Source organism: Lissotriton helveticus, chromosome 3_1, assembly GCF_964261635.1.
Source record: "Lissotriton helveticus chromosome 3_1, aLisHel1.1, whole genome shotgun sequence".
NCBI classification, from domain to species: domain Eukaryota; kingdom Metazoa; phylum Chordata; class Amphibia; order Caudata; family Salamandridae; genus Lissotriton; species Lissotriton helveticus.
The window spans coordinates 1632512885-1632536186 of record NC_136061.1 but is presented as its reverse complement, the minus strand read 5'-3'; the positions used below and the strand labels follow the sequence as shown (position 1 = coordinate 1632536186).

Here is a 23302-nt window from a genome sequence, read left to right as displayed (position 1 = left end):
TCACTCCATTATTCCTGTCCTCCTTTTCCCCAGACACTCCATCTACTTGTTGGTCCTGCAATTTCCCCTCAGCTGATTTGAAACACATGTTATTTGAATGTCCTCCCATATTACGTTTCTGGCACTTAGTATGGTTTCAGCTCCAAAAAATTTTCAACATTACGGTTTCATTCTCCATTTCACATATTTTCTTAGGTTCCCTCTCTCCCACACTCGCTGATTCCCACTCCAACCAAAAATTACTTGATCTATGCATAGCCATTGCTTTCCATCATATTACATCACACTGGAAACAAGCTAATGATGTTTCTTTTACTGCATGGTGGAACGCAGTTTGCTTTAATCACCGACTTGACACTAATTTTGTTTCTCCTATCTCCTTAGCAATCAAACGTGATCTCTTATGGCTTCCCCTCACTGACTATCTATCCACAGTTGCTAAACCTCCTCCACCACTTCCGATTCGTACTGTTGAAGTTTGTAAACCTCCATGAATGCATTACCTTAATTTATTCGTTTAATATACTATCTGTTACAGCTAGTATTTTATCATATTTTTTATCCATTTTCATATTTTCAGATATCTCCTCATTCCCCTATGTTCCTCATATTCATTATTTATTTTTTCATATTTTATGCTTCAGTTTCCCCAACGTAATTCACTATTATGTAAGATTGGTCTCATTTTTTCATAACTCTTGATTGTTTCTTCATTTTCTGTCTTTGTTTCTTTATATTTCAATAAACTTCAAACTTAAAAAAAAGAAATAATGTATGGATGCAGTTTTGGAAAGTGTCCTTTTAAAAAAATTCCTGCACTAGGTACCGTCTGGTTAGCTATTTCTAATATGTATTCTTTGAAAGCGTTTGTTTTACCTTCTACAGGGAGACTGGAATTATGCGATTCTACAGTCGCAGCGCGTTTCACATTATTATGGATTTGCCAGGTTTGCCACATAATCCACCAACTGCAGTGTAATATGCAGATAACAATTTTGTTTCTAGCTCAAACAGATCAAAAGTTACTAAAAAGGTGGTGATGGGGTTGTGCGCAGCGGAAGCCCTTCGCAAAGGGTAACTGGTCCTCTTTCATATTGATTATTTCTGTATTTGGCTGTTAAATTGCTATTAATAAGGTGAAATCTTTGCTAGTATTCCGTAATTTTGATTTTTGTTCATATGGCAGTACTGTTTAAGCAAACAATGTGCCGCATAATACAGTACTGCATCATTTGCCTTTTCTTGCCACACACATTACACTTTTAACCTTGAGGGACCTGTTCTTTTGATAATGCTGCATTCACAGCTACATTTCGTGTCTACTTCTGATACATTTACACTTCAAATAACGTCATCTACATTTAAAAAAAAGTTTTTGGATGAATACACATGTGATTACATTAAAATACAAGTTTGCTGGTCGTGCTACTGAGGGTGTGTCCATGTTAAACTCCTTTGTGTAATTTCAGTACAAATAAATGTGCCGTTATACTACGGATCGCATTAAAAAGTAATTTCAAGCAACAGCTCCCTCCAGTGGCCCTTAGCTGCAGTAGCATTTCAGAAAAAAATCAGTTTGTTGAGGTCTGCCGATGCTCGCAGCAGGAGTACTATTCAGAACTATTTACGCGTGTGTGAAATTCACGAATTAGCATTTCCTGTTTCCATATTCCTAGGAACACAGCACTGGGGAAATATCGCGGCTGAATAGTTCCATTGAAGTTACAGGAAAGGACCGCTTTTTTCCTGCCCAGCTTAATTTATACCGGTCAATTCTAACTACCGCCTGCCATACATTTGCCATTAAGAGTACAAGAGTGCGATACAATTATTTATTTATTTTAAATCAACTTTTACTTACCCCCCCACCCCCATAGTTGCATTCAAACACTTCACGTGATATTTAGAGACACTTGTTACGTTTAAAAAACCATACGCGGGACAGGACTTTATGTTCGGATTAACACTTTAGAAAATCGTATTAAAGGCAATTTAGTATAAATACTTTCAGCATAAACCAACGACACGGGAAAGCTGCATTTTGAAGTATTTACAATACTGGAAAACACAAAGTGGGCAAATCAATTATTGCCCAAGCTAAGAAATATACAGATAGAGGCGAGGATAGTTGAAAACTGTACAAGAACGGCAAGTTGGATTGCTTGTGAATGCAGAAAACAAGTGCAAAGGAACGGTTTAAAAGACAGGGACAGAGGCGCAGGCACGAAATCGAAGTAAAAGTTGCATATTTTACAGCTGGATCAAGTCACCTTTCTCCTTCAGGACCCCTAGTTGTCTTTCATCAGAACTCCAAAGCAACACTTGCTGCGTACACGAAACTAGCATTTCATCAGAACAGCATTTTGACTTTACTTTTCAAAAAGAGTATGTACAGTTTATTTCACATTTCGGCTAAAATGCAAATAAGCCAGCAAGAATGTGTACAAAATATTTCCGCTGAGTTTTTCTTTTTTTAAATTTTACAACACAGTCAGAGAATGGTTCCTCAACGGGTGAACTGTCTTCGGTCTGATGTGTTCTTATTGATGTGTTTGAAGATCTTTGATTTGTGAACACTGTTAGATTTCTGGTAGCCAAATCCTCCACCACCGCCTCGTTTTTGCATTTTCTTCCCTCTGCTGCTATTTACGTCTGGAAAGTTCATTAAGGAAAGCTAATCGGATGAAGAAACTGTGACATCACATACTTATCTCACATTGGTGTGTATCATTTGTTCTCTGTATATCCTGAGTGATTCTATAGCAATTTCATACCTGTATACATATTTTTTTTAAACACAAAATATTTCTGGTGTGTGCTCTTTATTCATTTTCGAAGGCTGTAGAATTACTTAATGAAAACATCAAGTCCGATTGTCTGGTGTATGTTGGCAACCCGAATAGTACGCCAATTGCCTCCAAACAGTTCTCACAGCCAGCAACGAAGCCTTTCCCGGTCCCAATGTCCCCATTGTTTCGACTTATTGCAGCATGAAGTCAAGGGGGTAGGCAGCAATTTTGCTGGGTGTTGTATTTCAACTGTTGAATGCCACATTTTGTTGCATGAAAGACGCTAATACCAGGTTAATATGGAAAAGCACATTAACATGCAGCCTCCCGCCTGCACAACTCCCTGAGGCGGGCTGGACTACTGCCTTTACAAACGAAGACGGTGCAAAACCAGACTGGAATTCAGAAGCTGCCCACACAAAAACACTGGTTGGCAAGAAAGAAGACTGAATTAAATGGGATGGGGATGCGGAGAACGAGGCAGGGTGGATTAACTACTGATGGATTGGGCATAAATTTAAAAGTGGACCGGACACAATATGGTGTTTGGCAATGGAGAACACAATGTGTTTTTGTGCAACAATGTAATGAAAAGGTAAGGGGAAGAAATAGAAAAAAACATTGTAATTTCAGTAAATGTATAATTTCAAATTAATACTTTGCTTAGGAGAAAGGGGATTTTTCTGCTCAATTCAGATAACCACACCGCACCCAGGAACATGCAATTCCCTCCCAAAAAGTGTGCAATTATGCTGATGAACACAAAATAAAAAAAACAGCCCAGTGAGCCACTTCTTAACCACGAGGGCCAGCCACTAGATCACTTTCAAATGGGAAACATGCAATTAATGAAACACTATCGTCTAAAGAAATCCCCCAACTAACCTTACAGCAAGCCAATCCTAAAGAAAGCAGGACTAATCAAGTCGGCAAAAGGTGCCAAAAATTGCCTTCAACATCATGAGCACTATGACAGGTTTTTCCAAACCTTGGGTACACCCACTGGGTCCTAGCCTCAACAACCCTAGTCGGGTAAGGTCTGGACAATGTCGGTGGACTCTACATGGGCCACACAAAGCCCACCTTCGACAGATTCAGAATGTTGCTGCCTTGCAAGTTCAAAGCCTCGGCAGATGTGACGAGGTCAGCTATGCAGCAGAGGGCTTGCCGTAGTGAGCTGTTCAAGAAAAATACCCTATGAAGCACACAGCGCGGGTGACCGACTACAAAAAGTGCCGGGCGGTTGCTATGTTCTACTTTGTGTATATATCCAGTGTGAGAGAGAGAAAGAGAGAGAAAGAGAGAAAAAGAGAGAAAGAAAAAGAGAGAAAGAAAAAGAGAAAGAAAAAGAGAGAAAGAAAAAGAGAGAAAGAAAAAGAGAGAAAGAAAAAGAGAGAAAGAAAAAGAGAGAAAGAAAAAGAGAGAAAGAAAAAGAGAGAAAGAAAAAGAGAGAAAGAGAGAGAGAGAGAGAGAGAAAGAGAGAGAAAGAAAGAGAAAGAAAGAGAGAGAGAGAGAGAAAAAGAGAGAGAAAGAAAAAAAGAGAGAGAAAGAAAAAGAGAGAGAAAGAAAAATAGAGAGAAAGAAAAAGAGAGAAAGAGAGAAAGAGAGAGAGAGAGAAAGAGAAAGAAAGAGAAAGAAAGAGAATGAAAGAGAGAATGAGAAAGAGAGAGAAAGAAAGAGAAAGAAAGAGAGAGAATGAGAGAGAGAAAAAGAGAGAGAGAAAGAAAGATCAATTCCCAGAAAACTACCAGTACCAGTATTAACCATTTCATAGAATAATTATAAACATGCATGTTTATTTTGGAGAGGGGGGGTGCTGATAAAATAATTTTACATGTGCGGTGGTGGCCCTTGAAAGATCAAACACTACAAGACATTATTTGGTACCAGTTTTAATTATTAGGTTTTGGATCGTACCTCACACAATACATTATATTATCACTTAGCCCCATAATCCTAGGATAATAACTCCTAAATGAATTAAGCATCTGAGGAACAATGAAATAGGGATCGACATTTTCAGATTCAATCTGTTAAACAAAGAGTTCTAGGGCACAGTAAATTGAATGGGAGAGGTTCCGGTTTGAGGACGCCAGAGAAGCGAAGGCGATTCTGCCGATTAATTATAATTAACACGCACCCGTGTTGATCCCAGACACCGTACAGATTTTGCTTTGTTGACTCCTTGTTACCATACTTAAGGCACAGGCATGTTACTGTTGCATTTCTGAAGGTTCATACTATCTGGCGTTCCGTTTTGAATATAGCATAGACCAGACATTGGTTGATTTTGTGACCGATATCTACATCCATTTACCTTCATTGAAACTGAACTGGGTTACCCTTCCGATTTGGAATTATCACCGGAATTGGGCCTTTCCGACTGTGGATTTAGCCATTGAGCCCTGAAGAGTTGTAGAAATTGTTTTGTCTACAACGAAACACGTGTCGGCTGGCTGTATTTTATTTCTAACTTGATGACCTATTAAAAGGGAGAACACTAAACTCCAAGAATAGACATGGGACGTATTTTCTTTGCCTTTTCGTTTACCTTACACATTGGTGTTTATATTTGTGTTGAGTGCGCAGGACTTTGTGTTGAGGTTCGAACTGAAGATAAAGACTATGCATGTATAACTTCTACGGAGAAAGCAGATTCAAAACCAAGATGAAACTCTGTGGTGAAAATGAGCATAACGTGTCAATATGGAGATCACCCATAATGTCATAATCTCGACCTTACTAATATATTCACCCAACAAAAAAAAAAATGACATGCACCTAAACAAGTTAAGAAGGATCTGCCCAAAACATGGTTGGACTAGACTTAAAATGCTAATTTAACTGTCATACAACACGTGGAAGGAATTTGGATTTAAAAATGTAACGCTGGTCAAAAATTTTTATCGGAGAGATGTTTGTGGAAATGTAGATTGACAGACTCAAGTCACAGAGTCATTTGTTTTCAAGTACTTCAGACGGCCTCAGCAAAGACCCTGGGCATTAAAGTCAGTCGGGACCTCTCCATGCATGCCCAGATTAGTTCAGTTGTCTCCTCTTGTTTTCTTTCTCTCCGGATCATTCGGAAAGTGTCCCATTTCTTTTCTCCCGATGCTCTTAAACTTAATATTTTGGCAATGATTCTCTCCCGTCTTGATTACGGGAATAGCCTCTACGTGGTCATTCCGGCCGACAAACTACGCCGGCTTCAGACTATTCAGAATCAGGCCGCCCGCCTTATTTACCACCTTCCCAAGTTCCACCACATCACTCCTGTTTTGAAATCCCTTCACTGGCTCCCCATCTGCCAGAGATCCCTTTTCAAGATGGGATGTCTGGCCTTCATGGCCCGGGCCCGCACTGCCCCGGCCTTCATCAATTGTCTTCTCAATCCCTACACTCCCAGTCGTGCCCTCCGCTCCTCCAATCAGGCCCTTCTCATTGTCCCTCGCTTCCGCAGATCCAAGTCCGGAGGGACTAGATTTTCTGTATTAGCCCCTCGCTTTTGGAACAGCCTTCCACTGTCCATTAGATCTACTCCAGATTACTTACAATTCCGCAAGGCCTTTAAGACCTTCCTGTTTTCCCAACCGTACTCCTGCTGATCCCCTCTCGGCAGATCTCTTTGCTCCTTAGTCCTCTACTCTAGCACCAGGAAGCCGCTTGGTCACAATGCGCTTTATTAAGAACTTTTTAACTAACTTCATAAGTCCGGGGAACAGTACCTCAGGCTTTGCATCAAGCACTAATTTAAGATAAATTTAATTTCACCCATTCGAGCTATAGTCTGATACTTGTAAACTCCCCACTGGAAATGTCTATTTATTGGTTACAACCCCAGGACAAGGGAATGCCTCCGAAAGTTGAGGAAGGTAAGAGAGGCATGCCGTTATGTGTAAACGGTCAGGTTAACAGCTGTACAACACAGCACTGGGACCTGGAATTATCAAATAAACTGCATTTGAATAGTTCAGTTAGAAAACCTAAGTGGTGAGACCTATCTGAAGGTTGCATTGTAACCAACTCCATCTTCAAAAAGGGAGATAGCAGCACGTATGAAGCCATACAGACAAGTATTAAAATAAATTAGCAAAGATGAATCATGGGCAGTTCTAGTGGAAAAAATTAAAATATATATTTAAAAAAAAAAAAAACGCAGCTTGTAAGGCCATTTGGCAGGTAGTTAATAAACAGTATTTTAGACATTTCTGGCGCTCCAACGCTGTGCCTCAATACCAGCCAAAGATTGGCTCGCCAATTTTAGTGGAATATACGCCTGAATAATACGGTTTGAATAATCTGGGCATTGGTATCGGATCATGAATCTGATCCCTTGCAGCCCCCATTACAAGAATTTTTGTCTGGCGTTTCTGCTTTTAGCAATAGCAAAGCACCAGGCCCAAATGACATCCCATCTGATCATTTTAAGAGTAAAACTGAGTTTCGGGGACCCCGCTGGTACACTATTTTGAGGAATATGCGTAACAATGGCAATCTGGACTCCTGGTCAGAGGTACTAATTGTTCCCCTACAAAAAAGTGAAAAGCACCGGCCCAAGCTGCTATCATGCAATATGCCAGCTAGTTAACAGTGTCAAAATATTGGGCAGAATATTTTTAAGTTGGAGCAGTGGGCAGTAAATGTCTCCATTTTATCTGACGTCCAATATGGGCTTCTTATATGCATTGGACTGTCGAACAGTGCTTGAACTATGAATTACTGGTCACAAAATATACAGTGGCTAAAAAGGGTGTAATTTATTTAGCCTTCATAGCTCTGACTGTGTATCCCATCATAAATTAAGTCATGGTCTCAACAGTGAATGCACTGAGGACTTGCATAGTTGAGGGAGGGGGGGGGGGGGGGAGCGGGGTGTAGCTACACGCCGACTTCTGCCTTTCATGCCGGACTATACTCGGCCCTAGGTGATTTGGGGTACTTCCATGACGCTGGAGTCCTTATAAGAATTTTGATATACTCAACCAGGAACCCTCATACTCTATATACAGATCCTGATGAGACGTACACAACATTAGTGTCTAAGCATGATGAACTATGGGTTACAACCTTACAAGAAGCTCATTTTAAATCCTCAGCATAGGTCTGTGCTAACTAGGCTGAGATGTAACATGGCCCATCGTTTAGTGACCTTCCCAAGTCAGCATGATTCTTCAAGTCCATTAGCTAGCTGCCCTTGTGATGGTACCTCTGAACAATGTAGACTGCATTTATTTATTTTTACTTTACAGGTTAAATTATGCTCCTAGGTCAATTCTTATTATCCACTAATGCACAAGTATGAATTTAGTAAATTTAGCGCTACCATAGTAATTTTTTTTTACAATCAGCTTATGTTTGTGTTGCAGATAACTCCTATTTGGCACACCGTATGCATAAGGAAGTAGCCGGGAGATTTTTTTCAATGAGCCATGAGATGTTCTTGTGATTAGCTATGTGTGGGGGTTTGGCAGAGAAGAAACAATCGCCTTGTAAGTGGTTTTCCATTTTGTATCGGTTTTAGAATTTTATGTGTATTGCATATTAGGATATATCGCAATGTTTAAACAGATGATTGTACGATTATGAACTCTACTTTTATGGTTTCACACCAAAATGAAGCTCACACTTATTGATAAACAAGTACATGATAAATGAATCAGTAAGCGTGCTGCATGACTAGATTAGGTCACTTACTGCCGGCGCTCTGCAATGTCCTTCCTCTAAAATTGAAGTAGCACCTCACAATGTGTGTTATGGTAAGAAGAGTAAAGAGACAAGTGCAGGAAGTCCAACTGCACTCACGAATGCATCTCTACATAACCAATATTTTATCATCACAAAACCAAACAAACAATTCAGCAACAGCATTTGCTTAAGAAGCACAAGGAAAAGGATACTGAGATCAACAAACGGAGGCACTTTGAAGCCAAACGAGAGAGAAACCTTTGGCAGATCTAGAGTGTTAACACTGTAGATCTGTTTCAAAGAATGGGAGTCATAAGCTCGGATATACGCTTTGTAAGCTTCCTGGGCAGACTTATGCAGATAGTAATTCTTCTCTATCAATTTTTCCAGCTGAAAAAGAAAAAAATGATTTAATTTGGGGAAATACACTTACTGAAGGTACAACCATCTTCCAAGGAACCGAAGACTTCTTTATAAATTGCATTGCAGCGGTCTGGTAAACAGCCTCACAGAACTCGTACCATAGTAGTGCAATTTTAAATTACCCTTTTCCTAGAAAAACAGTTACAAAAATAATGGCTTGATGCAATACATGAAACCATACTGCAATTAGAAAGGACTCAATTGACCGCATAAATATCCTGTTCGGTCAGAATACTTGCCCCATTCCCGCTTCTCATTTGTCTGTTGTCAACCCACATAAACTCAGAACATATTTGTGACCTGATAAAGATAGCAGTATTTCTGAATTTCAAGATTCCGAGGCTAAAACATTTCAATGAATCCTTAAGGGTATCAGTGGTGTAGAAACAAAGCAGAAAAAAAAATCGTCACTAGGGTGATATTTTGGCAGATTTGTGGATTGTCCTGCATGATGGCGAAGTTTCACCTCAATCTTAAAGCAGTCCAAAAAGAAAAGAAAGCACACAAGTACACTAAACCTGCACAACATTAGCAATGAGGACACTGCACATCTTGCAAACTATCCGGCAAAGAAAAAAAGATCAATTCAAGAGAAAGTATGCATTAATCACAGTGCGAACACTTAATTATAACCATGCGAGAACAATTTTTTTTATTCAACAACAGCTTTACAGATCAATGGAGTCAGTAAAATGCCCACTGTGCAGTCCCCAAAGAACAAAGAAACTGCAATGAAAATCATTAAACAAAAAAAGTTTGTATGCAAAAAAAAATAAAACAATGATTTAATTGAGAAAACTTGTGGGACATCCTACGGAGTTGTTATTTTGGAATATCACCAAAAGAACCAACCCTGAATTTCCATGCATGAGTCTTGGGAAACTTACCACAGATTCACCAAATATGTATTACAAGTTGCTGGGCCCTTCCTTCCAAATTAGTTTGACTTGTACATTATTGATCCTCATTAGATTTAAAATGGCCTATCACTCCCTTTTACCAACTGTGGTTATGGAGCAGAAAGAATCCGATCTCAATAACTCATAGCAAAAGAATGCAAATACTTGTTGGGTGCTGAAGGAGGAATATAATCATGTATTAGTACATTCTGACCAGCAGCTAAAATGTAAGGTTACTGAAAAGCTGAACAGGAGACCGTCTTTGTAGAAGGAAACACAAAAAATACATTTCCCGATATTAAAGTTGAACTCTAGTGCAGAAAGAAAATAATTTACCATTAGACAGACTAACTTAAAATAAAGGTTTTTTGGCAATACAGAAAATAATGCCTAAACCACACAAAATAATCACTTTATTTCTCAAAGTGTTTCCAAAGTAAAACGCTGTGTTGGGAAACTGAAAACTGGCCCAGCCTGCAATACGCCCATTCTAAAGCACATGAAGCTAGAGAAGACCAGCACCGTGTGTGAACTGTTAGGACACAGTGAAGTATAAAGAAGAATAAGAACATTACTACTTTCGTTTATGCATATTATATTTTAGGGTTTAATAATGTAAAGAAAGCTCCTAATCTTCGCAAAGAGTAGATTTTGGCTGGGAACATTACAGCGCCAGATTCAGCCCTTATGAGACTTCGGTTTGGATCCCAAATCTTCAAATGCAGAATATCAGAACTGTAGAATATCAGTATCCCAGATGCTTTCAAGGATTTCACCGTACTTTGAAGCTAGAGAGAAGATAACTTCCAACGATGAATAAAACATTTCCTCTTAACCACCATCATATTTTCAGCAACATCTAAGCACGCTCTTCTTTTAATCGTGGAGACTTTTTACTTACCTGTCAACCCATCGGAAATCCAAAGCATTTATTTCATGGATCAACCCTTTGCTTCGCAGGAAAAAGACCACCTCCTAAAAATATACATCGTGAAAATGGTATTTTATTAAATTAAAAAAGAAGGTCTTTCTGCTCTTCCTCTAATATTTTCGCTTTATCCATTACAGCAATGTTTCTGTCCTGGTGAGGTACTTTGAATTAAGATCAATGGTTTCACAAACACTAGCATCTCCTTTGGTTCAAAACTCACAGCAATTATCTGCAGCCCATATCATCATACTTGAATCAGTCTAAATAAATTATATCTTTTTATTTACAAAAAATTTGCATTACAAACATCCGAGCATTTTAAAGTTCCATATTTTACAAAGTCCTTACAACAAACGCTTCACCACACTGCAAAATACTAAACTTTGAAGTGTTTAGATATTTAGGGTGAAACTTTTTTTTTTTTATTTAATAAAAGACGATATGATGTATTTAAATCGATTCAAGTCTAATGTCACAGGCTGAAAATAAGCCCAGGGAGCGTTTTGAACCAAAAGAGGTTTTTGGAGTTTGTTAAAAAAGTGTCTTCCGAAAACCGCATCTCTTAGCAGCACCGCATTTAGATTTCTGTCTGCCTTTAACAGAATAAAGCAAAACCAAAGGGGATGATGGACGGAGTGTTTAACATGGCAAGCACTCCATCATGATTCTTTAGCTCACTCCGCCACCCCAGTTCAGACATGGCCATATGCAAATCAGTCTGACCCTGTGCCTCATGGGGACAGTCCAGCCCGAAATGCCAAGCAATGTCTTCCCTGGACCGGAAACAAGCATCCTGGGACCGGTTTCTGGATAATCAGCCCTCATCAGCCAGGCTAGCTTGAATCCAGTGGCAAAGTGAGCAAGGGACCCACATCTGGGAATACCCTGCCAACTTAGAGCAAACAAATGCTTGTTTCCGGTCCAGGGAAGACATGGCTTGGCAGTTCTGGCTGCACTATTCAAATTAGGCACTCGGTCAGACTGATTTGCATATGGCCATGTCTGAACTGGGGTGGCGGAGTGAGCTAAAGAATGATGATGGATTAAACCCAGATCATTGGACTTGGGGTGAGTGCTTGCAATGTTCAACACTCCGTCCATCATCCCTTTTAGTTTTGCTCTGCCTTTAACAGAATAGCAGGAATTTGTTCTGTAAGATTAGCATGTGCTTATGATCTCGATATATCTCAAAAAGAGGGGACTGATGGGCTTGTTAAAGAGGTCCAGCAACTGTGCCCTGTCAATACTTAATGTCAAAAAGTGGATGCTGTTCCTCTCAAAATGCAGTCTAGTAAAACAAAGAGATGTGTGCCATCCACCAGCAGGTGGTGGAGGAGGGGTACTAGGAGGGTGGCAGGGATACACGGGGGATCCCGCTATTGCGGAACTAGGGTCCTCACAAACACCCAGCAAGCTAGGTGTCATGCTTCATCATCTGGACCTGCTCCTCGTTGGGTCGGCGCTGCAATACCCAACGGGCACCCGCGAAGGGGCTCTTTGTCAGAGATCTTTTGTTCCTTAGCCGTTTGATGAAGTGGGGGGGTGGGGGGGGGGGGGGTGTGGCCCGTGTTAGTGTAGATACAGTGAAGTGCAGAGTGTGCATTAAAAAAGGGTAGAAATTCCAAATAATGTCTTTATTCTGATTGGTTATCTACCTTCTGAAAAATATGGAGTGGCAGCTCCCCTGACGTGAGGGTTCAGTTGAAGCTATGCTCATCTGGTCTGAGTTATGATCTCGATGGCAGGCTTAGGAGGTTTTTTTTTTTTTAACCAAAACTTGTTTAAGCACTATAGGTTATCGATTCATAGCCCATTTCATTTATCAGGCGCATGACAAAAGATATACAATTATATATTTAAAAAAAACATCAATTTGTAAAAAGATGGGTGTTAGATTTGGGGGTCTATAGTTGGCAGCGGTAGGTACCTTTGACCAAATAGGGACCCTTGCGTCTAGTCAGGGTAAGGGGATACACTCCTAAAATAACCCCTGCTCACCCTATTGGTAGCTTGGCACGAGCAGACAGGCTTATCTCGGAGGCAGTGTGTAAAGCATTTGTAAACACATACAGTAACCCAGTGACAACACTAAAGATGGAGTATAAAAATACGTTTTTTTATATAGACTTAAAACGATCACAAACGAAAAAAAATCCACAATACAGTACTTTAAAAATGGTAGAAATAGCTTAGTTCTCTTAAGATGCAAAATGCGACACTTGGAGTTCAATGTACCTTAGGATGAGTAACGCTATACAATGAAAGTGTTGCAGGGACGGTGATGCGACTGTTCCTTACATGCAAGAACGGTGATGAGTCGGGTCCCTACTGATGCATAGGGGATGCGTCGGTTCTTCTCTACGAGGGGAGGTGATGCGTTGGTTTCTTACTGCGCTTCCGTGGCGTTGTGACCGGCAGCGCCGTGATGCGATGAAGATCTGGTGCAATGAAGAAAAATGGCGTCTTCTCTTGGATGAGACACGATGTGTGCATGCCCGGCAGCCGTGATGCGACAACAATTCTTCTGAGCCACGACAGGCCCTGCGACATGCTTCCTGTTGATGCGGCAGCGTCTGATGAGACGCCGATCCTCTTCTCCGGCGATGCGACGACAGCGGCTGCAACACGCTCGCGATTCCAGCTCCTTGCGACACACAGTCCCTCAGAAAGCCCAACACAACTGCAGGCACTTCCAAAGAACTCTTGGGGAGCTGGGGGGTGAAGTTTGTTGTCCCTAAGACTTCAGCTGGAAGCAAGCTCTATTTCAAGGCCTTGGAGATCTTTCACAAGTTGATGAAAGTACACACAAAGTTCCTCTCTCCTTTCTTTGGCAGTCAAGCAACCACTGCAAGCCAATCCCTGAAGCAGCACTTCAGCTTAGAGATAGTCTCTCCTCAGTCTCTCTCTGGTTCCTCTCCTCAGCAAAGGTTTTTCCTTGTTTCCCAAAAGTGATCTAAAGTTCTGGTTCCGCCTTTTTATACACAGTTTCTCTTTGTTCTCTGAAGGCAGAGAGGACTTTGCCTAGTCCAAACCAGTTCTGGTCAGTCCTGGAGAACTCTGTTTACATGACTCCTTCTTTCCTTTCACAGGGCAGGGCAGGGCAGGGCAGGGCAGGGCAGGGCCATCAGACACACCACAGGAGGTGGAGCCAGCATTGTGGAGGGATGGTACAGCCCTATTCAGGTCCCAGGTGCAACTCCTCCCTCACTCTGCATGCAGATCTCTCTATTCAGCCCTGTGCTGACTCACCCTGTTTCCTGGAATCCCCAGCCCCTGTCACTCAAACTCAAGACAAGGAATACACAACCTAGCAGAGGCAGGCTTGGATGGTTAGACAAGAAATACCTACTTTCTAAAAGTGGTATTTTCAAACACACAATGTTAAAACCAACTTCACTAAAAGATTTGAGCTATACACACATCCTATAAATAGTGTTCCTACTTATGCTGCTAAACACATACTCAATCCACTGTTCGCCAACCTAAAGATCTTTGGACAGAATTCCCAATCCCTTTAGTCCCCAGAGTAAGGAGAATCAATCAAGGGGGCGGTCCTTCTCCTACCTAGGTCCTAAGCTGAGGAACACTGATTATTTCTCTGAGATCATGCCTATTGTACTCAGCTTTTCTAAAGCTGTTAAGAAACTGGCTTTTCTGATATATGGTTGGTGTCCAGATCAGATAGATATACCTTGACGTACTTAGCTCTGGAAAACCCTATTCTGAATAGCCATGTGCTCTCTTAATCTTTAATAATAGTCAGCATTTCAACAGGTCACTATTCAGATAACTTACCAAGAGGTTCGTTTTTTTTTTTAAATACCACATATTTATTTATATAAATATAGCAGTCAGGGAGGACGTACGGCAGTCAGGACTATGAGCCCCATCATTTCTTGGGCCCTTGGAGATAGCCCTTTAGTCTCCTGCATCTGGGGATGCCTCGCCAGGGCTATGTAACACATTCTGTTACCCCACAGAGCAGGAGGCGCAGCAGTCAGAACTACAAGTGCCTTTATTTCTTGGGCCCCTGGAGGCGGCCTTTTCATCTCCTGCACCTGGGGTGCCTCGCCAGTACTATATAGCACATTATATCAAACCACAGCATGGGCGAAGCGCAGGCCAAGAACGGTCCCGTCCTGCGCCCGTCAGAGCCAGGCCCACGCTTCCCAAACCACCCATTTTTGGTGGTATGGGTCATCTTCGGTTTGGTAAGCCTTTCCTCCCAGGGCCCTATTCTCGCACTCGTCTCATTCCACACCCCACTTTCGTTTGATCACTTGCTCGTCTGTCTGGGTTATGCTCATGCCTGTGCTTATTACTCGAGCCTCTTAACGATATGGTCAAACGAAAAGCGCAAGACAATTCTTTGGGGACTGGAAAGAAGTCCAAATCTGCAAGGCGAGATGCAGCTGAGGAACTGCACCCCTCAAGTAATTGATAAACTGACTGAGGAAGTTGAGGACATGATTCACAGTGGCAGAATGGTCCCAGTTACGACTGTCCCTAGAAAGAAGAAATCTACAGTCACCCAGTTCTACAAAAGGGATATACTGTTTCATCCAACTGTTCGAAGGACATCGTCCTTGCCGATTCGGAGTCTGATTAGGTATTAGGGTTAGGTTCAACGGATGGCGCTACGGCCTTATCTGTTCCCCAGTCTACCACTGCCCTTAGTCCTTTACCCACTGAGGCATCGCCCATTCATGACCCTCAGGTAATACAATTATCCTTACCAGCTTATGTTAACATTCCCATTGATCTAATTAGTAAAACTAGCAACGCAAGGCAGCAGGATGTAGTTCGTCCCTGCCACAGATTACCATGATTGTCTAGAGGGTTTTAAGAGCCTGGTTGCGCTACTCGGACCTGAACATATATCTGTTAAAGATGCTGTTGCTTCCTGGAGTTCAAGGGAGTCCGACCTAATTAGCATTGGCAATGGTTTATTAGCCACATTTAGGGATAGGGATACCTGTATATACCCAAGCAGTGCAAATACATTGGCCCCTCACATAATGCCCCCCTCCTGGTGCTAGTGTGGTTATGATGAGAGCCCCTGTATATGGGAATTGCCTGCATCCCCTTCATTCCCCCTATTTGAGGAGTTCCCACAGTCACCATGGGTCCTGCTTCCACCCCGCCGTAATACAGACAAGGGGGGGGTCACCCAACCGAGCATAAAACCTCAGTCCTTATAATGCTCATAAGGTAGTCCTAGTGGATGTGCCTCCAATTACTCTCGATACTCAAATGGGTTTTTTCCATCTTGAAAACAAGGTATCCCACTGGTTGTCTGTGAAGGTAGGGGCAGACGACAAATTCCACACCCAGATAATATGCTTGCCCTGTTTTTTTCTACTTCAGGGGTAAATAGCTACAGACACCCTAAGGCCCCTCTTGGCCCCCTTTCATCTCGCGGTGGACCCTCAGGGGAGATTCTTGCTCACTTACCATGCTCTACCAGATTTGAAACCCGTGGCACCCTGGAGGGGTAGACGGACTACCTAGTATTGCATGTGGGGCAGAGGAGAGGGGGGAAAAAAACACCCAAAAAAACGATGGAAACATGAGGATCTGGTGGGATGCCTCCCACCTCTATCAGTGACCAGCTGGGATTCCTATCACAAAACATAGCAGGGTTAGATGCAAAGTTTAGGGACCTAAATTGGCAACATTTTATTAAATCATACCAAGTCTTAGCTTTTGGTCCCTTTATACCATTCCTTTTGTTAGATAATTATGTTTACTTCTGGTCATCGATACCTCCTCCCTCTGGGAGAGCCAAGGCCGGGTTGTGCATTTTAGTCTTTCGCATTAACCTGTGAGGCTACATAAGGTAGAGACAGACTGCCCTTACGTAGGGGCCAACTTGCATACATTTCCTGACAAGACGCTGGTGCTAATTGTTAATGTTTACCATCCTAATGGTGACTTACCTTATTCTGAAGCTATTCTTATGACCGGCACGGTCACAGAGAAATTTAAGAACTCACCGGTCCCTTGTGGAGCTGCTTCTGCAAGAAAGGTGCCAATAATGGTCATGGATGATTTTAATATCCATTCCTACCCAGTGCCTTGCTTCATTTTTCAGGACCCTCTGGCTGATGAAGAATCTTCACTTCCCCAATTGGAATACTCTTCTCAAGGAGAGCAGTTAAATTGTCTGCTCAACTTCCAGAACCCGATTATGCCCAGTGTCCAGGCTGCTCCTACGTATGTTGGCAGAGGGGCTGAATCATTTGCAGATCATATTCTGATCTCAACATCACTCTAGTTCCCTGGGGGACTACCAGATTAAATTGGCAAGGTGGATTGATCATAACCCTTTGAGTCTGGTGCTAAAATTACAGCGTTAGGGTTCTTCCTCATCAACTCCTTGTTTGCAATATTTGAACCTATGGACCAAGGTAGACGTTTAAGATGGTCCAATTCAACCCAAAGGAGCTCTGTGGGAATATGTTCAGCCAAGAGGTTGAATGTTGTCTTGATCTGGATCTGTCCTGAACACGTTCTTATTGCTTTCTCTGCACTTTGCTCTGGGGTTAAGACAGCACTTCCTGCCCCTAGTCATGGCCTTCTGCCTTTAATAGACCTCAGTGGTTTAACGAGTCTGGTTCAAAAGCCATTGCCCACTGAAAATAGCTCTTAAGCGCTGCCCGAGACTCAGGTAGGAGAGGAAAGACTCCCTTAAGGTCAGCATTTGGGGTCAATTAGTATGTGCTAGCGATTTTAATGACCATGCAGCATTCTGAAGAGCTGTAAATCGCCCATTCCTGAAAGGATACCATGCCCGGTTTGGCCACCACTATTCCAGAAGCTAACTGACTTGACCATTTCTCTCATATCTACTCTTTCAGTAGCAGAAATGAGTCAATAACCCCTAACTCTGGACTGACGGCAGCTCATTCCCGGCCTCTCCATTTCTATTGTACAAGTTTCTAGTGCCACTAGATGTTTGACCTGAAAGAAGGTTCCTAGGCCAGATGGTGTGCCAGCTGATCTCTTCAAGAGTGATGCTGCCATTTGGTCGCCACGGTTGCCAACATCTTAAATGCTGCAGCTTTTAATGACAATTTAAGTTCTTGACCGTAAGCCATCATAGAGCCAGTTTTCAAAAGGGCGATCGGGGGGACCTAAAATGTTACAGGCCAATTTTCCTTATTGACACCCCAGTCAAGGTTTTAGTTCTGGTTGTTTTAACAAGGCTGTCAAACTGGGCCAAAGAGAAGAACGTTGTTGTTGGATCTAAGTACGGGTTTAGGCCTGACCTGGGTACCATTGAACAATGTTTAAATTTACATTTCCTAATCCAAAAGTATACAGCAGCCAAAAACGGTTCCCTCTTTCTGAGATTTACGGACCCCTCATCAGGTGAACCTATCAAAGTTGTGGTCCTTACTGTTGTCTTTAGGGGTGGAGCAGGCCTTGGCCTCTTTTGTTGGCAGACATATGGATATGTCTGCCTGTTAGATATAGGGAAGGAAACTACTCCTCTCAAACTACACTGATGCCAGTGTGGGATTTATTGAAACATGCCCCCAGAGGGCACCTCAGAGGTGCCCCCTGAAAACTTACCAACCCAGGTGTGGCCAGTCTGGTTTTAGGTTGCCTGCCACCACTAGACAGGTTTCTGGACCCCTGCGTTGATAGTCTCTGCTCTCTGGGACAAAAGAAAGCCCATCCTGGGCGGAAATGTCACATCTCCTCCCCCAGGATGGGCACGGTGCTGAAGAGGGAAGCTTCAAATGCCTGCCTCCTTTGTAATGCGAACCCTAGCCTCTGCTGCTAGCAGCAGATGGTAGTCCCCGGTTTACACCCCCACTTTGGAGAGGGAGGCGGGACCAATGGAAAAACCTAGGAAGAATAGGAGGTGTGCCATCCTCTGCCAACTCCACCTCTAAGGTGGGGAAGGTGAGGTGAAGTGCACCTTTCAGTCCCCACCATTTCAAAGATAGGGAACTCCTCCAAATCAAAGCTAGGACTACGCCCTCATCCACAGGAGGGTGGCATAACTGAGGGTGTAGTAACCCCAAGTAATGTGCCCATTGGCTCTACCTGACACTCACTTAAAACGCCCCTAAATTTAGTTTGTAGGTTATTACCCCAGACCCTAAAACTAGCTACTGCCGACCTAATAAGATTCAGTGCAGCGGAGCCTGAAGACTCCTACGGACTTGACCCTGCCCCTACCGGCCTGTCTCCAGCTTCAAAGACCCTGCAAGAGAAGACAATGCCTGTCCTGCAGCAAGCGACCTCCGGAACCAGAGGAAAAGTGCCTAACCGTTGATAAAGACTAGAATTCCAGAGGACAGCGAATGGGTCCCCAAGAAAATCTACACAACGGACTCTGGTGCCCCCCGGAACAGCGAATCATGGACACTCTACATCCGACGCCTCAGGCCCGTGTCCAGGTGGCCCACAGATCTAGTACATGTTACCCAGCAATCCTGACCTCAAGTCCAGCATTGGTGGACCCCCTCCTGGACTCCACAAGGACGCATGCAGACTAAATCCAGACTCTCCGCCCCTAACGCAACAAACCCCCCCCCCCCCAGGAATAAAAACCCAACATCAAAGGACACCCCTGCACACGAAAGGCTTGGAGATCTCGACCAACTGTGTCCCTTCGAGCAACCTGTAGTTCGATGTCTGCAGCCGGTTTGTTCAACTGAGTTTCTCCATTGAAAAGCATTGGGAGCCGACGGGGTCTTGACACCCTGCACCCGGCCGCCCCTGTGTCGCTGGTGGTGTATGTTTGATGCTTCCTTGTGGGCCCCGTGCTTGCTCTAAACCCTGAAGCTTGGCCCCTGCAACGGATTTACTTGCCTGCTAGCAGCGTGGTTCCAAGAAACCCCAGTCTCCATTGAAACGCAATGGGCACCTCTTCAAATTTTACCTCTCCACCCGGCTGCCCCTGTGCTGCTGGTGGTGCAGACTTTGTACTTACTTAAACTATGGCCCTCTACGGACTTTAAACCTCGAAGACGGGAACTGTAAGTTGGGTACGTACCCATGGAACTGCACTGTTTTCCTCTATAGCAGTGGTTCCCAATCTGTGCGCCGCGGCTCCTTGGTGCGCCCTACAGACTAGCCAGGGGCGCCGCGCTCCGAAGGTTTCAGAATTACGATTTCAGCCATAAATTGCCAGTAACATCACAGAAATGTGAGCTATTTGTTAAAAGCATAAAACGTCTTTATCCACCATGTGGCAGCAGAGCGCATAACTGAATACTTTGACTTTCTTAAAGTCTTCGCCAAAGAAAGGTGTATTTATCAACTGAATCTGTGAGAAAACAAAGTGCTGTTTTCCCTCCATGTCGCTTTAGTTTTGCAAGTAACTTGAAATGTCCTGCGTTCCACAGTTGTCAGCAGTCGCCTGCAACCCCTGGCCAGACTAAAGAAAAATGGGGACAGGATATGAGGTCATAGAGGGTGCTGAGAGGGAAGATGATGTTAATATCCCAGAGAGGTAGATATCTGAGCTGCTTTCCGTCGATCCATTCTGCATCTAGGACACTATACCAGAGGCAGACTGTTCAGGATGGGCAGGTGAACAGCGAGAGGTGCTTAAGGAGCTGTGAATACCAGGGAGCGCTAGAACACACCTTATGGAGTGTCTGAAATTACAGCTCCTGGTTAGGATTTCAGTGAGAGAATGAGAGAGGCTGTAAGAAAGGTATAGTGCACCATACAGAGGAGACAAAGAGCTTGCAAGGGACTAAGATCAGAGGTACCAAGTCCCACCTCTGAGCCAGGACAATGGTAGCAAGTCCCCGGTAGAAAAGAACACCTTCCTCGCCAGGGCTTTAAGCGGGCCGGGTTCTCACCGGAGCTCAGTTTTTTAAAGGGGGCCTCAAAACGGGTCTGTATCAGGCTCAGTTTAGTGCACTGGCACAGGCGGTCCTTTTTTTTCCGGATTACAGTGACAGCAGGTACATCGGCACATCGATGTGCGTGCGTGTGGTGAGCGTTGTAGAGGAAGGGAAATCCTTTAAAGCATATTATTTATTAACTGGTATTGTTATTTGTAAGTGGTGTTTACATATGCTTTCTTGTGTTATTGAGTGTGTGTTCTCCTGTTCTTGATTCTGGAGTGTTGGGAGGCTGTAGGCTGGAACGGACAGTTGGTGGAGCTGGTTGTTTTAGAAGGCATATTCAGTTTGGCGTCCCTACCTGTTTAAATGTTTAAATGCTTGAATTCAATATTACCTCATTTGTGTGGCTTCATTTCTTCCAACACCCACACAATGTTTGTGGTGACCTGTGGCACATATTTGGCTTCCTGAAGTTATAGAGTACATCTTCCTAAAGTAAATTAAGTATTTTTTCTTCTTATAAAAGAATTGACATTTATTGTGTGTGATAAATGTCCCAACTGAACTAGGTGTTTCATCCCATTCTACACTACAGGAGCACCCCATGACTGTTAGGCATGTCATGGGGTACATGACCCAACTTTATCCCAATTATTTTCATGAGAAAAGTGTAAGTACTCCAGAGGCCATCCACCCGCAAAAAATTGTAGCATAATAGGGAGCCACGGCCAATAAGCCAAGGGAGCCATGGATTGAAAAAGCTTGGGAACCACTGCTCTATAGGTTAACAGTGAACCGTTTGAAAATTGCACACTTGTGAAAGACTAAAGTATTTTCCTGAAAAACATACTTACCTTTTTGCGAAGATCTTTGTCTTAAAATAAAATATCAACCAAGCTTATCGTTATAAAATTGGTGTGCAACTCCTTTTTGAGTTGTGACATTTACTGGTCACTGTCTGTGCACAACAAATGTCTTACACTCCTCTGTGTTAGGCCTAATGCTACTTGCCCGCAATATCACAAATAGAACACTTTGGGTTTGCATTAAGACCTGTACACTGCTGGGGGAATCTCTGGACTCTGTGCACGGTATAACCACCTAGTGATAAAGCAAATACAGAGTTAGCTTCCTACAGGGACCTGGATAGCATGACCTCAGTGTACTTCTGTCAAAATGGCATCAATTACCAGGCAAAAAGTGTGTCTGTGGCAGGTAGAGGGGTGGGTGGGGGGTGTCATGCCAAATCGGGGCACTTTCCTACAGTGAGGAGTCTGAAATGAGTGTGTTTATTTATTGGGAGCCAGCGGAACTTCCCGTGGTGTGATGCGAATTCTGTGTGGAAGCCAAGGATGACTGCCAAGTTCTGGATGGATTGTAGACTTCTAGCAAGGTTCTTGGTGACCCCAGCGTAGAGGGTGTTCCCATTATCCAACCTGCTTGGGTTTAGGGTGCAAGTTTTACTAGTATTACTTGGGAACCATTTAAATATAGGAGGATGAGTTGTGGAACTACGTGGATCAAAAAATTCCTTTGTGCGATGGGGCCCGGGAGCTGCTTGAAGAGAGTATGGGGCATTGTCCAAACTAAGCTTGCAATTTCCTGCTTGGACACACGCCACACTTGCCCTTCCAGTCATCATCCAGACACAGGCCCACAGAGTTGAATTATAATGATGTATGTGTTTTATTTCTCGTTGGCTCCATATAACTCCCCTAGTGCTTTCCCCCCACACACATGAAGCAGTATAAATAAAATTTGAGAAGCAAATAAGACCATGTGGGATGCACATTTTGCTTTCACTCTTACCATGGCACATTAAAACCATTTCCTTAAACACACGCACCTGTTGCTAAAGCTACATGTAAAATTGAAAAATAATAGATTCATTTCCTTCTTTCTGGGTCACAAAATGTATGAGGGTATTTGCTACAGAACCCATTTAGGTTGGTTCGCTTTTCAAATTTGGTTGCCAGGCTGCTCTCCAGATTAATCAGTTGTGTAATTAAATCTGTGGTCTCCAGCCAGGAGCACACATAAAAGAGGGTCAAAGATGGGTTAAATTTCAGCAATTCCCCGTCATCAGCCCAACTGAAAGGGTCATCAAGGAAGACAAAGGGCTGGGCCTTAACTTAAGGGTCCCCCTATAACCTTGCACAACAGAATCGCCATTTCCACCTCTCAACCCAGCAATCTAACAAAGGGCAGTGTTTCAGGATATCAAATAAGCAGTCCCTTGCTAACAAAGCCTTTGCTAAATCTCCTTTCAGTGTTTGTCCAGTCATTACTTTACACTTCCACCCCCCCCCCCCACTCCCGAGTAGAACAGCTCACCTTGCTGAAGCGTTGCTCTAGTGGTATCTTGTCACTGGAAAGACAGTCCACCCATTTTGAACACCTAGCAAATGTACCTATCTTCTCATGCAAATGAAGTTGTTTCTTTCTACTGTCTTGAATCCTCAAATTTCATGCTCCCAAACGGTTTCCTTTATATTCCCAAAAAAAAAGCATGAAAAACTAGTATTTCCTTAAAACGTCTGGTCACCAACCTCTCCTCTTTCCTTCCTAGTGACATTCACCTTCCTTTCCATCCTCTGCATGCATCTTTACTCTGAGCACAATCTTGCCTAAAACACTCTTATCTCCTTAATCTCCATTATTGAATTTCTGCAAATTGCCCACAATCTATTTTAAACATAATAACCTCAACTTTATTGAAAAGTGATATCGGTGCAAATTAACACTATCTACTTTAGC

At 43.0% G+C, this 23302-nt stretch overlaps 1 protein-coding gene across 1 annotated transcript in view; it reads right to left on the bottom strand.

Annotated features, from left to right (window-relative positions):
• Positions 1–23302, bottom strand: part of DDX18 (DEAD-box helicase 18) — a 76378-nt gene that overhangs the window by 7155 nt on the left and 45921 nt on the right. The window contains exons 13-14 of the mRNA XM_078682374.1: positions 8687–8864; positions 773–2652 (exon numbers count right to left, since the gene is read on the bottom strand). Of these exons, the coding sequence (XP_078538500.1) occupies positions 2507–2652; positions 8687–8864 (324 nt within the window). The 3' untranslated portion in view covers positions 773–2506. The remainder of the gene's footprint in view (positions 1–772; positions 2653–8686; positions 8865–23302) is intronic.